At 34.7% G+C, this 14,446-nt stretch overlaps 2 protein-coding genes across 3 annotated transcripts; both read right to left on the reverse strand.

Annotated features, from left to right (window-relative positions):
* Window positions 1-1,089: 1,089 nt before the first annotated feature.
* LOC130621957 (putative uncharacterized protein DDB_G0271982) lies at window positions 1,090-4,982 on the reverse strand. 2 transcript variants are annotated; one of them, XM_057437341.1, is made up of 4 exons: window positions 4,867-4,982; window positions 3,887-3,927; window positions 1,916-3,622; window positions 1,090-1,372 (listed from the first exon to the last, which is right to left on the reverse strand). In XM_057437341.1, the coding sequence occupies exons 2-4, from the start codon at window positions 3,921-3,923 to the stop codon at window positions 1,173-1,175; spliced, it is 1,944 nt and encodes a 647-aa protein (XP_057293324.1). In that variant the 5' UTR covers window positions 3,924-3,927; window positions 4,867-4,982; the 3' UTR covers window positions 1,090-1,172. The 2 variants fall into 2 exon arrangements, with proteins under 2 accessions (XP_057293324.1, XP_057293325.1); XM_057437342.1 differs by lacking the exon at window positions 4,867-4,982 and adding an exon at window positions 4,448-4,673.
* A 611-nt stretch (window positions 4,983-5,593) lies between these two features.
* LOC130621958 (26S proteasome non-ATPase regulatory subunit 11A-like) lies at window positions 5,594-14,052 on the reverse strand. The gene is made up of 15 exons (XM_057437343.1): window positions 13,894-14,052; window positions 10,246-10,347; window positions 10,022-10,155; window positions 9,860-9,931; window positions 9,467-9,524; window positions 9,237-9,348; window positions 8,966-9,026; window positions 8,741-8,827; window positions 8,224-8,300; window positions 7,710-7,833; window positions 7,498-7,545; window positions 6,512-6,589; window positions 6,360-6,395; window positions 6,212-6,263; window positions 5,594-5,816 (listed from the first exon to the last, which is right to left on the reverse strand). The coding sequence occupies exons 1-15, from the start codon at window positions 13,979-13,981 to the stop codon at window positions 5,674-5,676; spliced, it is 1,272 nt and encodes a 423-aa protein (XP_057293326.1). The 5' UTR covers window positions 13,982-14,052; the 3' UTR covers window positions 5,594-5,673.
* Between the last annotated feature and the right edge of the window lie 394 nt (window positions 14,053-14,446).

Genomic DNA, 14,446 nt, shown 5'->3' on the forward strand with positions numbered 1-14,446 from the left:
TATGTGTATATGTGTTTGTGAGGGACAATGTGGATATACACTTTTTCCTCTCTAAGATAAGCGAAAAAATGTCTGAATTGGTAATCGGCAAATCAGGCTACGAAATGTTAATTTGACGTCAATAATTTAATTGAAATTAATGAAGTCATGAACCTCGTCCCAAGGCATATTGTATCTTTTCTGACATCGGAACGGCGATACGAAAATGTTTGTCTCGCCATCCCGGAAAAGACAAAAGGCGCTTGGAACGAGGTTGTGAAGCCATCACATTACACTTTTAAGTTTGAGATCAAATGACTTGACAACAAGTGGGGAAATTAAAATATTCTCCCAGTTGGTAACTTGGAACCAACTAGGACTAAAACTGGTCCTGTTTCGAGAAAATGGGGTGTCACCAGAAGAAACGTTAGAAACTAATATCTCCTTGACCGTTCGTTGAAATCAAATAATCCTTTCCATTACTTTGATTATTGTTAGAGTTACGGAAGTCATACAAGCGAAGCAAAATAATTGCTAAAATAAACAACCTCCAAAGATGTCAATTTTATTCTCATGTTGAACGGTAAACAGAAAGGATGAATTCATATTTATCTAGTCTCTGGCATGACCCCAGTGGTTTTTCAACCACGACCTTCCGCCCTGAAAGCGAATGCTCTACCACAATGCTATTGAAAGGTTTATACTATTTCCTCTGTTTATTTCAGATATTGCCATTAACGAATATAGTGTTGTGTTGGGACGTTGCGTTTCAGTGCAACTAAGACAGATAGATGTGCATATTTTAGATGGCTAGCCTCACAAATATCGAGGAATATACCCTGTCTATTATTTCCAGGAGCTGCCATGGCTTGGATGGAAAGTCCTAGAGTATTTAATGCTCATTTTGAGCTACGCAGACCCAATTAGGTTCCGCTTTCTGCCAGACAACTCCCTGTAGCATTCAACGGCCACACACTACTCCATCTTCCCATATTTTAAATCGCAGCCAAGGAGAATGGAACCGCGGTCTCCCGCAGAAAGTGCGAAAGTTGTAACAACAACGTGCGAAAGTTATAACCACTAAGCTACGGCGACACAAAGATGTAATAATTACTAGGTCAGTATTGATTTCATTGGATAGAGTATCTACAAAATACATGTATAACATATTTACAAAACAGTTTTATATCTGATTACAATACCACCCGAAGAACGAGAACATTCACGAGGATAACACAGAAATGATAAAACCAGTCGGGTTTAACGTTGCTCGCCAAGCTGGTATCGAGTGTTAGTTCATCCATATTTAACTCGTCCAACTCGTAATCACCATGGTGAGGACTTGAGTTGCAGCGGTCGAACTGGCAGCAAGTAAAACAATCACGTGATCCGTCTACAAAATAGAAATAAACTTTTTTGTTATCATTGTTAGGTAAAACAATAGAAGCACATATTTTTTTCTGGCTAAACGAATCGTATACCTTAAGTGAATTCTATTTTCGCTTGAAATAAATCTTGCTATTTTATTCGGTTTAAATTCGCTAAAGTAAGTCCGCATGAAATATTTAAAGACTGCTGCGAAATTAAATACACGCTAAATGTTAAAATATCGATTGTCCGCGAAATTTAATTGTAAATCAATCTTGTCCCTATTGGCCTTTTGATTCTTTTTTCATTGAAATATCAAGGCTGATTCGAAATATGGAACAGGTACATTTTCTTAACTTTCTCTTATCATGTCACTGTGAACACGTGGTCATTTGTATTTTATTTTTTCACCGTATTGCATCCGCGAAAAATTAAAAAAAACGTTTACCCGCGAAATATAGTTCACGCGAAATATATACTATAGAAATTAAATCCACGCTAAGGGCCGTAAATATGGCGTCTGAGACTATTAAACACACTTAAAGTATTTACAGATATGTTAAATTACCTTTGCAGGGGAACGCACGTGCTGTGCTACATCGCTTGTGATCCGCACATCCCATTTGGTACGTAACGACACCATGTTTTTTTACGGATTTACTGAAGCAAATATTATTCAAACCATTCTTACATGACTTTAAAGTGGATCTCCGCACGCACTGTGAATATGTTGAATTTCTGCGGCAGTGGTGGCACTGTGGGTATATATCATGTTTGGGGTGTTTTAAGGAACCAAGTTGAAAGCCCAATCCGTGATCTTTTGGGTTAACATTGTACGTGGGTACAAAATGGGAAACTAATTCTCGATGTCGTGCAACTCGATCTTTAGCGTCCGCGTCATCATCTTCATCTGTATACGTCATACCAGCTGGTTTCATCACATTCGTATTATGTCTCCCTTTTCCTAGTTTTTCTTTCTTGATTCCTTTTACGACGGTGTTGTTGGCTTTTTTAGATACAGTATCATTTGCGACTGTGTCTTTTACGTCATGAATCTTCTTAGCGTTTTCTTTAATTTCTTTATTGATTTTTTTATCTTTTTCTAACTTGGCGAGTCTTTGCGCCTCTTCTTCTTTTGCAGTCTGTGTGTCATTTTTCGCTGAGGCCGGCTGCGCGTTTTCTTTTGTTGAGTTCTTCAGATTCTTCGTTTTTTTCTCCTCCATTTTTTTCACCTCGACAGTTTGAGTATCTTTGGCTAATTCTTTTTCTTCCTCGCTTTTCATGCCTTTGTTTTCTTCTTTCTCCTTCTCGTTCCCACTTTCTTTCGTCTGGTTAGAAATTTTTTCTTTTTCAACCTTTTTCTCTTCCTCTTTGCCATCACCAGAAGAATTATTCTTGTCAACTTCCACCTCTGGGTTTTGGCTATCACCTGTCTTTTTCAACGTAACAGTGTTGTCCTTCACGCTAGCGGTGTTGTTGTTTTTTTCGGCTACCGTATTATTTGCTTGAAACAAAGGCACGTTTTTGTCAACTTTTACATTGGTTTCCTTCTCTGTTGGAGTACCTTGATACTGTGGGACGTGTAAATTCATTTCAGCCTCACTTTGAGACGGCCTCGGGTTCGGGTTAAGTACATCTTTCTTTAACGCAGTTTGTTTCACGTTTTGTATGGCGTGTTTTTTACTCGTGTGTTTGACTCGAGATCTTTTATCTCCGCTTGTTTTGTTTTGCGTCATCGTTGCGTTGTTTACCGCTGTTGGTATGGAAACATTTTTGGCCGAGCTTTTATCTTCCATCTTGCTCTCCGGTCCAGTTATCTTTTTGTTCTCCGTTTCGGTCCCATTCTTCTTATATTCGGTGTAATCAGTGTTTTTATTTTCAGTTTTATGTTGTTTCCCCTTTTCCGTATTTTCATCGGTATCGTTAAAATGCTTATGACTTTCTTTATATTCCGTGGTAGCATTTCTACGAGCAGCTTTGTTGCTAACGTCAATGACGGTGTTGTTGTTTACGTCAGTGACGGTGTTATTGCTAACATCAGTGACAGTCTTGTTGCTAACGTCAGTGACGGTGTTATTGCTAACGTCAGTGACGGTGTTGTTGCTTAGTTGTTGCATTAAGTTAGCGTCACTTGGTTTGATGTCTTTTTTGCTCTCCTTTTTAACGTCATCTCCAACGCCGAGCGCTTTCGGGTCAAATTGAAAGAATGATATAGTGTAGCTATGCGGCTCCTCATCGTCGTTTTCACATGTCACCAAAACAAACAGCTGTGATGCTAAAAGTTAACAATACGAACACTTATGGTATGTTGGAAAGACATTATGTAAAGATTTAGTTCCTAGAATAGACATATCACAGGACCGTTCATTAAGTTGCTATTTTCTAAAGGTGGGTTTCCACTTAAACGAAAATGATCAAACTGATAGTATCGGTCAACAAAAGTAGGAAACAATCCTGCTTTTGTATCAATCGATATCAATTAATTCGACTAATTTCAATTACATGGAAACACAGCTTCACAACATTTTTTTTATCTTACCTGCAATAATTGTTGCAACGTATATCCAGATCTTCATCTTTCTAAAAAACAAATTACAGAACCATTGTTTAGTAATTTACATCAGACAGTGTAATGTAAAAAAACGCAGATTTGTTGGTTTGTTCAGTGTAAACTGAGCCTCAAGTGTTTCGAACAAAGCGTTTGTTTGTATTGTTAAAATGAACGATTTTGATGGGGCAAATTTAACACACCCAAGCCACTTTTAAAGAAACACTTGAGATATCAATCTCAAATATTTTTTAAATGTTTTTGCTATGCAGGGAATTTGCACTAATTTTTTTTTTTAAATTTGATTTTAAGTGCATTGAACGTGATTCTTGTTTTACCGTATTTACCGTAACTTAAGCAACAGTTACACGGAACTGAAAAAAGTACTGCTTATAAAAATCCTAGTAATATACATCCAATGCATTTTAATTCTTTCGTCTCTTTTATTTTCTTGCAATTCATAAAAACTTGATAAAACTCAAATGCAACGCGGGCTGTGAAGCCTAGATAGAACCAAAACATCATTGCATAAACCGCACATGGACTTGTTACCTTTCGTTTTCAGCTAAAAGCCATGTCGCCTGTGCGAAATATAAAACGCAGTTAACTAATTCTTTATTTAAGACCGCATAAAAACATCCAATTATTCTTCGGCGTAATATAACAGATCGTGCATATTCTTATATGTTACTTGTTTTCTACAAAAAACTTTCAAGTTTAAGCTTTGAGACAATTTTAATCTCTGCATTTGAGAATTTAGATTATCTATGTTTCCGCTGAGATGTTTACCACCCCACCAAAACCCACCCTGTTCTGAGTTGAATAGCACCCCAATGGAATCATGCTGTGCGTAGTGGGAAGTTCAATAGACTGACTGATTTAAAAAAAGAAACAAAGTTATCGTATCATCTCATGAAGTAAAGACTCATTTTCAGGATACTCAAGCTCGTAAAGAAATAAATCTTTCTTACCCCTCTTTGCATACTACTATGGCACTTCTTGTCAAGTTTTAAATTCCATCTCTTTTTCCAGCACCGTTCTAGTCGCCTACGCAAAAATAGCATTTCGTTTTTGAATTAATCGGCGCAACGCTTCAGTAAACAAAGTTACTCATGCGGAACAAGCCTCATGCAAGCAGATGTTCGAAGCAGTTCTCAAACTTCGAGCAGAGAAAAAATTAGAAACAAAATCAAATAAACAATATCTTACTGAAATTTTAGTTTTAGACTAAATTTCGCAGAATTGGTGACATTCAGGAAAGGACTTATTTTAAACAGAAAAGTTAAAAAGCTTGAAAACTTTCGCAAACAGTTTGGCGTCTTTTCGCGCGTTTTTGTAAACACATAAGATTTTGCAGGTTGGAAGCAACAGGCGCATTAAGCTTGCAAACAATGCTAGATACACGCTGTTAATATCAGACTGAAAAGTGTTGGTATCAGACTGGTTGTTTGAAAATAAAACTATGGCGAGGAAAGAAGCGTTGCTTTTACATCGTGCGTTTCTTTTAAAGTTGTGAGTTTTCTTTTATCTCACAACAATGAAGGGAGTAGGAGATTTGTTTGTGATAGCGAATAATCAGGACAACAGGACGTTGGAATGTTAAAGGAAGCACAAGTTGACTTTTTTTGCATTGCACAGATTGTTTTAAAAAAGTATTGCAATTTAAGTTTGGTTTCCAATAACAAATAAAAGCAAATATGACGGAAACGACGATTATCTTTCTGGTTATTAACGATGTAACATTTAGTCCAAAGTCCCGGTCTTCACCGAGCAAACATTTAAGAGAGTTTCTTTGCTTTGTTATACAGCGCATCGACCACTCCACCCATCCTTTGTATAATTTCTAACGTATTCTCGTACGTCTTATCGGTCGATTTTTCATCAAAGATGACTAACACGCCAGAACCTTGATCCAGTATACCTACGTTAAGAATATACAATCATAAAATAATAAAATAAACAGTTGCAACATGTGAAATATTTTACCCAAAATGATATTAAGGGTATGGCGGAGTTAGAATTGCCATAATGGTCATTTGTTTCTTTTCATCACGGTCTTTATTAGGTCTAAATAGCGCTACCTAGCTCCTAGTGGAAACCCTGCTGTAAGCTTTTTTGCCTTCAAGAAATAATTTGAACAAATGATTTACTGACAAACAAGCGAAAGTGAAACAAAGACATAAAATTTAAATCTTCTCCACATACACAAACTCTAGCATTGTTTCGCTAGTGAAATCAGTTTCTATGACTTCCAGTAGACAGGGCACACTGACAATTATGCAGTACGGATAAGTATTTTCATAAAAAATCACATGCCTTTTAATTTCTGATCCAATATCATTTGTGACAATTTCCTTTCGACAGTTGGCTAAACAAAAGTAAACGAACGTGGAGAAAAGTAAATGAAAGTAAACAAACATAAAAAAAATAAAGTAATGGCTGAATGAAAACTTTGCATACTAACCTGAGGTAAAGTTATTAACTCGGCGATATGTGAAACCTACAAAGTTAAAAATAAGACGTTGTCATTGGTGGAACGCTAAGAATAGGATTTTGTGATTGGATGAACAAAATTTATTAGTTATCTACTGATAATTACATAAAATATAATCTCACCTCCACCCTGGAGAATGGTTCGATAAGACGGCACAAGTTTTGTTCCAAAAGATTATCGTACAATTTGTTGAAGTGTCTCTAAAAAATTTGAAGTAAAATATACAAATCAAACAAGGTAAATGACAATGAAGAGGTAAGCTATAAAAAAAGCGCATTTATTGTTGACATAGCGCGGTATTAAATTTAGATAGGTAGAACCGGACACTGTCACAACGTTATCCCTACCTTATTGTTTTCGTTATCTTATCATTTCATGTGTATTATTTTGTTAACTATGGCCAACAAAGCAGTTGAAGTATATAAGTCATCATGAGGAATATATATTCAAAAACAGTTGTGACGTTTGGTTTTATATTTCTTAGTACCTTCAAAACATTACTTAATTCATGTTTTATAATGAAAAGATAACTAAGAATGTGATTATAACATTTCTCCCTCTAATTATAAACCTCTTTAAATTTGCTGTGCACATATATGCTAATATTAAACGGCGAAAAATGGATTTCAGACAGAACTAAAATTTTTTATATCTTTATTTTGTTTATTGCTACTTGATGCTAAAAATGCACGAAATAGCTATGCCCTCGAATGTGCCATGAACGATAATCCGAGGACCAGAAAATGCACGAGGGGAAAGCCAGCGGGCTAGTACATGACACAATTCTCCACCACACACACAAAATAAATTGAATGTAAAATATTTAAAAAGATATAAATTATAATGCCCGTATACGTCTGTCCGTCCGTCCGTCTGTCTGTCACGCAAAATGGTAGCTTAGCTGCGAACCCGTAGATCTTTCCACGGGCTAACGACTAGTATATTGTAAATAAACCACTTTTCTCAAACAAATACTGCACGGGAGCAAAGGTTGCGAAATTTAGACAGGTGAATAAAAATATGGGGTGGCAAAAAAACGTAAATATGGAAAGCAGAATTGCGGTGTTGCAACTACCTCGGAGTAACGAAAAAGCAACGACGAACTGACCTGAATGATTGGATCCTCTGTGAGTTCTTTTTTGTATTTGTTTAAAGTCTACAAAGAGAATAAATAACAAGATAAAAAAAGTACAAAATACTACATCAAATACAAAATGGCGCTAAATAACATTTATATGATAAGCACCGAAACAAAACAAAACAAAACAAACAAACAACAACAAAAAAAACAGTGTATAAAAGTAGAGAAAAAAGACATACATCTTGAAATTCGAGTAGTGATCGATTATGACTTGCAGTTGCTATACATTTCATAGCTTCAATATCCTGCCCAGCATATCGCAACGCCAGTTTTCCACTGATAATAGACTGCACATCGTCCGGACTGGAAATAAACACAGATATGTGCGTACAAAAAGACATGCATAAAAACGACACATGCGAGACGATATATACGGCGATGACAAGAAATAGATTAAGAAGTGGAGTTTTAAAAATGACGTTTAATGGATAACTTTAATGGATAAGTTTATTTAAGCAGAATTTAAATTCATACACATTCAAAACAATGTGCTAACATGACGACTACAAACAACAACGCACAGAAAATTTTAATTAATACTTACAAATATAGAAAAAAAGTAATATGACAAAGAGAAATTGGAAACGGTATAGAAAAAGGTATTGAAATCTATGAGAAGGACAAGGAAAGCAATTGCTCCAACTTGGTAATTCGTTGCACGCGTTTCAAAAAATAATGTCAGACCCAGTCTACCTGTTTAACATGATTTTGCTCAACAGCATATACTTTAATGCGATGATAGCTCTTGAGTTATCGATTGAATCATAACCCTGGAAATAGTAGAAAAATAGTCTTGAGTTAAATGTGTGATCCAGCTCGTAAGGTTATTATAAAATCCAGTTAGTAAGAAAATCAACAAAAAAAGTCAACATTTAATGTGTTTTTCTTCTCTATAATAATAGCCGTATTTTGTCTGCCTGTCCGCAAGAGAAGTTTTGTGCAACGGGCACATGCAATACCGTGTAATTTAAAGGCGGACAGTGTGTTTATATTTTCTTCAGAAAGCCAAATTACATTTGAAATCATAAATACCCCAGAATATAGTGGGTAGGTACATAAAAGCGTTTACATAATGGTTAAAGATAGGTCAAATTTTCAGTGATGGCCAAGTGAAAAATCCATCTAACCAAGTTAGAACTTGTGTAGGCTATTAATTAATACATGGAAGTGTATATTGAACACAAATAATAAAAATAAAAGTCAAACTCACTTCGAACGCTTCATAGAAATAGGAGTAAGCTGTTTTAAAATCATTCTCTTCGCCATGTAGAATTCCAGACTGTAAATCCAATGCAGCCTGGAAGAAATTAATATTATTATTACTTATTATTTATCCAGGGTAACCTCGCCAGTGTTTCAAATCTCTATTATCAATGAGCTTCCGTCATTTTAAATACGTTCATGACGTCACAAATAAGCGTTATGTAAAAGTTACCTGTAATTTTGGAGGACAGTATATGCCACTTGCAGTTGTACGTGCAGATGTTAGAGCAGCCCTAGAATATATACATTTATATACGTACCTCAACAAGAACAAAGACACTAACAATCTCATACACGATACATAAATGTTTCATTAAGAATAAATTCAGAAATATTTCAGTGTAGGTATGCACAACTTTGATTTAAAATATCTGTATTATATTCTCTCCTGTTGGACACATGTAAAAAGCTGCAATAAACTAGATAACACCATGAAACCATACCTTGATTTTGGAACGTTTCCTAGTGCATGATAAGTACGACTTTCAAATAGTTGAACTTCCATTAATAACGCCTTATCATCTAATTTTTTTAATTCTTTGTTTAATCTGGAACCTAATATAAAAATAAAGATAATGTATTGTCCACAAGAGGATTTTATGCCTCAAATTATTATTATGAAGGCGTTAGAGGTAATATATACCAGGAAAAAAATTAAAATGACACAACTTACCAAGACTTAATGCTTCTGTGTATGATTTTGAATCTATATATAGTGCAACAAGACGAGCCTGTAAAAATAAAATTTATGCAGACATTATTATAGGATTGTATCTATAAAGTCTCTTCTTTTTATAGCAAAAAAAGATTTCACTCTCTTGTTCTACGTCCAAGAAATTGTTCAGTAACTTGTGAATTCAAGATTGAGAGAGTGCACAGTACAAAACTAAAATGTCACCAAATTCATATTGATGTCAAGTTTTTTGTGGAAAACTTTTTCAAACAGGTCAAACTAAATAAAAAATGCGAAATAGTTTTCAATTTAATTTATTTGCAAAGTAGAATTAAAATTATATAATAAATCTATATCTATAGCATCATTTGTTTCGCAGCAACTACACTATACCTCTAAAGCTTGTGTAAGAAATGTCCGTTTTTCTTCTTTTGCCCATTCTATGCATTCCTGACAGAGTTGAATCTAATTTATTAAATGCATAAATAATTAACAACTACAATCAACATAAACAAAACAAAGAAATTTAAATAACAATAGTAATAAACATCTCACAGCGCCTTCATTGTGTACTTCCACATTGTGTGTTTCCAAAAATAGGTCCAGTAAATCGCGCACAAGTTTAGCTGCTTTTGCCTTTGACACACATTGTAAAAATGGGCGAGTTTGTTTGATTAAATTTTCAAGTCCTTGAAACAAAGAAGTTTATTAACTTGAATCAAAAATAGACACCACAACATAATTCCTCACTAGTAAACATACAACAACAACGTACACACCTTGTATATTACCAGCTTTTGAGTACAAAGAGCCTAATTTCATAATGGCGTTTTCCTTTTCTTTAACTTCATTTTCCTTTGCAGGGTCTATATCTCGTTTCACTAGAAAACAAAAGTGAGTAAAAAACTAGAATAAACGCCTTTAAATTTCACACACATAAGTTTAACTAGCCAACATATTTTATTTAGCAATTTCGAATTTGTTCTTCATAGTGAGTACGAGTATTTTTGGTAAGAGAGATAGAAGTATTCCTACATATACTTTTTCAAATAGACTGTTGTAAAGCTGTATACATTTTATTATTATTAAAAGTTGACATTAGATTATGTTGTGTAAACAATTGACTGAGGAAATTATCTAAGAGTTACTATAGGTAAAAACTTGGCTATAACTGGGTAGTTTCAAATTACATTTATTTAAAAAAATGAATGACAAGAACTCGTACTCTGTGTGCAAAAAAATACAATAAATGGGGTGTTTGTTCTTAAAAATAGTATAGCTTTTCTTCATAGTTGTTAATAAGTACTTCGTAGGTATCATCATCTAACTTATCAGCACCAACTAGAGCAATGCGGAGAATTCGATCGAACGATTTAACAGGAAGTCTATTTCTTTGCTTTGTGTGAACTATAACTTAAGTACGGAGAATCCTCGTCCAACATTAGCGGTACTGGGTGGAATTAGTAGGGTAACTTAAAGATTTGCATAATCTCTGTATACTGCTCATTATTAACAAATATTGATCAATAAAATTGTGATTACCAACCTTGTCGCCAAGGCTGCATTGATTTTGGTCCACTAGCCTACGTTCACAGACGTAGCGTTGAGTCTATAACATGGACTGAAACTATTGTCCATTCGATTTATTTTAAAATGGCCGAGTGAGTGAAGATGATGATAGGCTCATAAATTCAAAACATTCAAATGTTACGAATGTGATCGTAGTACATCACATCCAAGCAGTTTAATCGTTTTGAGGGATTGCAAATTTGCTGAAGAAAAACATACTACTTAGAGCTTATATTTACTTAATTTACTAGTTTTAAATTTGCTGAAGAAAAACATACTACTTAGAGCTTATATTTACTTAATTTACTAGTTTTTTTTCTTAGCATTTTTTATTTTTTTGGGATAAGAATTTGGGATCCTATACCGGTAAACAGGTAGCAAAACCTCTCTGGATACATCAGTGTCAATAATATGATTATGATACTTAAGGTAAGGGGACACAGAGGATATTTTCATGTGCGCTATGCAACATGTTTCATAGCATGCGTATAAAAATGTATTTAACACCATTTCTTATTTGCTGCAGAATGGTCTTATGAAAAACTTTGATTTAAATGTTCTTACCTCTTGAAGCATGGATGATCGGAGGGAATGGAAAGTTTTTTGAGGTTATCAGAGCAGTATACACCATTGAGTTTACTAACCAGATCTTGCTTTATAACTATGCATCACTACTACCCCATAATGCAGGATGTGTTTTATAAAAGTTGATTAAAATTGTCTTTTCCTCATCAGATACCTTTTTCCTTATTGTCTGACATTTTAGCTTTTTCTTATATCTTCTCTTTTCACTTGATATTTGACTTCTCCAGAAAAGAAATGTTTACAGTTTCTTGCATTTTCATTGCTCAATTACACTTTGACTCAAATAGTTTTGCATAATATTTGTTGTATGATATAGGCACACAAAGCACAAATGTGCCCAACATTAACTTTGTCCCGGGACATGTTGAAGAAGGTGGAGACATGAGCAACAACTATACCACAAAATGTAAACAAATATTGTCCCTGGAGCACTGGAATAAAATAGATTCAGATCTATTTTGTGCCTGGAGTTGCAATGCAAAACTTTTTTCTTGCTTTATTGTAGTAAAAAGTAGATAGGATACAAGCTATTTTTGTGATGTTGCATAGCACAAGCATGAAAATGTCCTTCATGCCCCCTTAGCTTCACAGATTTTTAAATTTATCTATTAGATTTATTTATCTATTTATACTTATTTATTAGGCACCTGCATGTCAAATTTTTAGGTCCCATACCTCTCACAGCATTAGATATTGGCTATTACGTGAAATAACCCTATGAAACCCTTTCGTAAGGATTGTCATTAGAACAAAAACTTTCAACATATAACTTAATTCATCATGAGAAATCACACTGTAAATTAATTGGCTTTCCTAAATTTTTCAAAATTCACCAGAAAATCGAGAAATATTATAGCAATTTTCCAGGCAAATTATATTAAAAACAGAAAATCTGATATAAATAACTTTTATTTGGCTGTCAGAAACTTTAAACATAATATGCTAACATAACCAAAAATTTACAACTGCCAACTTTTTTCCTTCATGACGTACTACACCAATATGCTAATTGGATTCTACTTGGACAAGCCTTTCAAAAGTTATGGAGGCGGAGTAATAATATGTTTGAAAAACCTTGGACTGAATACAGTACCGCTTGAATGTAACTTTACATGTACGTGAGTTTTACGACCTTAACAGTCTCATGTCTACATAAAGAACATTCACATATCTTTTGTTTATACATGAACTTAATTGCTTTCTATTGTTATTGTCGTGTTCGAGTCAGAACAATAAGATTTGATGAATCCTTTTGTTGTCACATGTAACAAGCATGTTATTGTTTAAAAGTGTTAAAGATCACGAAGGCTATTGAAATGTTTTTCGTTCTTAAACTTTTGAAACACGATCTAACGAAGCTTATCACAGTTTTTTGTACTTTTAAATTTAAATTTTAAATTTTATTTTCTTTCGTTGATCTCTTAACGACTATAGCAATTAAATACAACAATGGGACACGCACAGTTCACATGAGCTAATTAAATTTCGCGGACAAGACATGAACTCTATTGTTTTCAACATGCAAAAATAGCTCATGTGTTTAACAATAGGTTAACAATAACAACGGAAGTTCTGACGCTACCGAAAGCTCATGCGAAGGTGATAACTATCACATACATGTAGAGTTACAGTCGAGCGGTACTGTGGGTTAAATTACCTATAAGAGTTTCTAATGCCTTAGTGAGCAAAAAATAAGTTATTATGACACATTTTATGAATTGCATAAAAAACATATTGCCTTGTAGTTAGCAAAACATGATTCAGGGCCAACAGAGCTGTGAGTCACAAAAGAATTCACTACACCATGCTTACTCTATACACACAGAGAGATTCCTGTGGTCGGAATGTTCTCCTTTGTGCTCTCCTTTGACAAAGTGGACTTTTCAGAGTCAAACCTTCATAGTGGAAACCTTAATTAAACAGAATTTAAATGGCAAAAATTAAGCAGTATAAAAAAACATATTAAAGATTTGACTAGCTACAAAAAACTCTGGCCTGTTGACGCGAAACCCGTCCGCACAAGGATAACCAATCTAGGTGGTATCTGCATGAAAAATTTAATCAGCAAAAAGAGAAGGGAAATTTCACCTCAAGAAGCGATTCGGCTGTTAAGTAGGATGTATTTGATGTAGTTTATTTAAAGTCATGCTAGCACATTTAAAAGTTCTCCCCCTGACTGCAAAAGTTGCAGGATAGTTATTTTTTCAAAAATACATTTAAAAAGATGTGTCACTGTGAAAATTACATTTCATCCTTGAAAAATACAAGCTTACCTATAGTAGTAAGTATATACAATGCCTTTTCTGGATGGGATTCTAGAAAACTTTCAGCAGAGGATACTGACACTGCTGCAGCCGCCATTTTGCTTAGTCCGCAAAATTAAACCTGCAACTACCATCAGTCCTTCATAAAGAAGTCATGTGGCCACGAATAACACTGTCTTGGCCACTTCCCCCTTGTTTTTCGCTCCCCCTCCCCCAAAAAAGTTCTACAGCAGGGACTTGAAAAATTCAGTGAATTATGAAACACGTTTTAAATTTGAGATTATTTTTGAAGATGTGGTGTATCTTCAAAACAGTGCTATCTGCGTACACGTAGTGTAGTGGGTCCGCGGCTCCCAGTTCTGGGAACCGCGGTGTTCCAATCCATCCCGCTCACTGCTTGGCAGTTGTTATTGATGAACAAAGTAGTTCTTCTTCAATACACGCATTATTCTCGCTCGTCATGATCAGAGGTCTGATCGGGGTGAAGCATTGTCTGTTGAGAATGAAATACAGATGTGCTATGATAAATATTCACCTATACATATTTTTTATTGCCTTATTC

The sequence above is a fragment of the Hydractinia symbiolongicarpus genome, chromosome 12 (genome assembly GCF_029227915.1).
Source record: "Hydractinia symbiolongicarpus strain clone_291-10 chromosome 12, HSymV2.1, whole genome shotgun sequence".
NCBI classification, from domain to species: domain Eukaryota; kingdom Metazoa; phylum Cnidaria; class Hydrozoa; order Anthoathecata; family Hydractiniidae; genus Hydractinia; species Hydractinia symbiolongicarpus.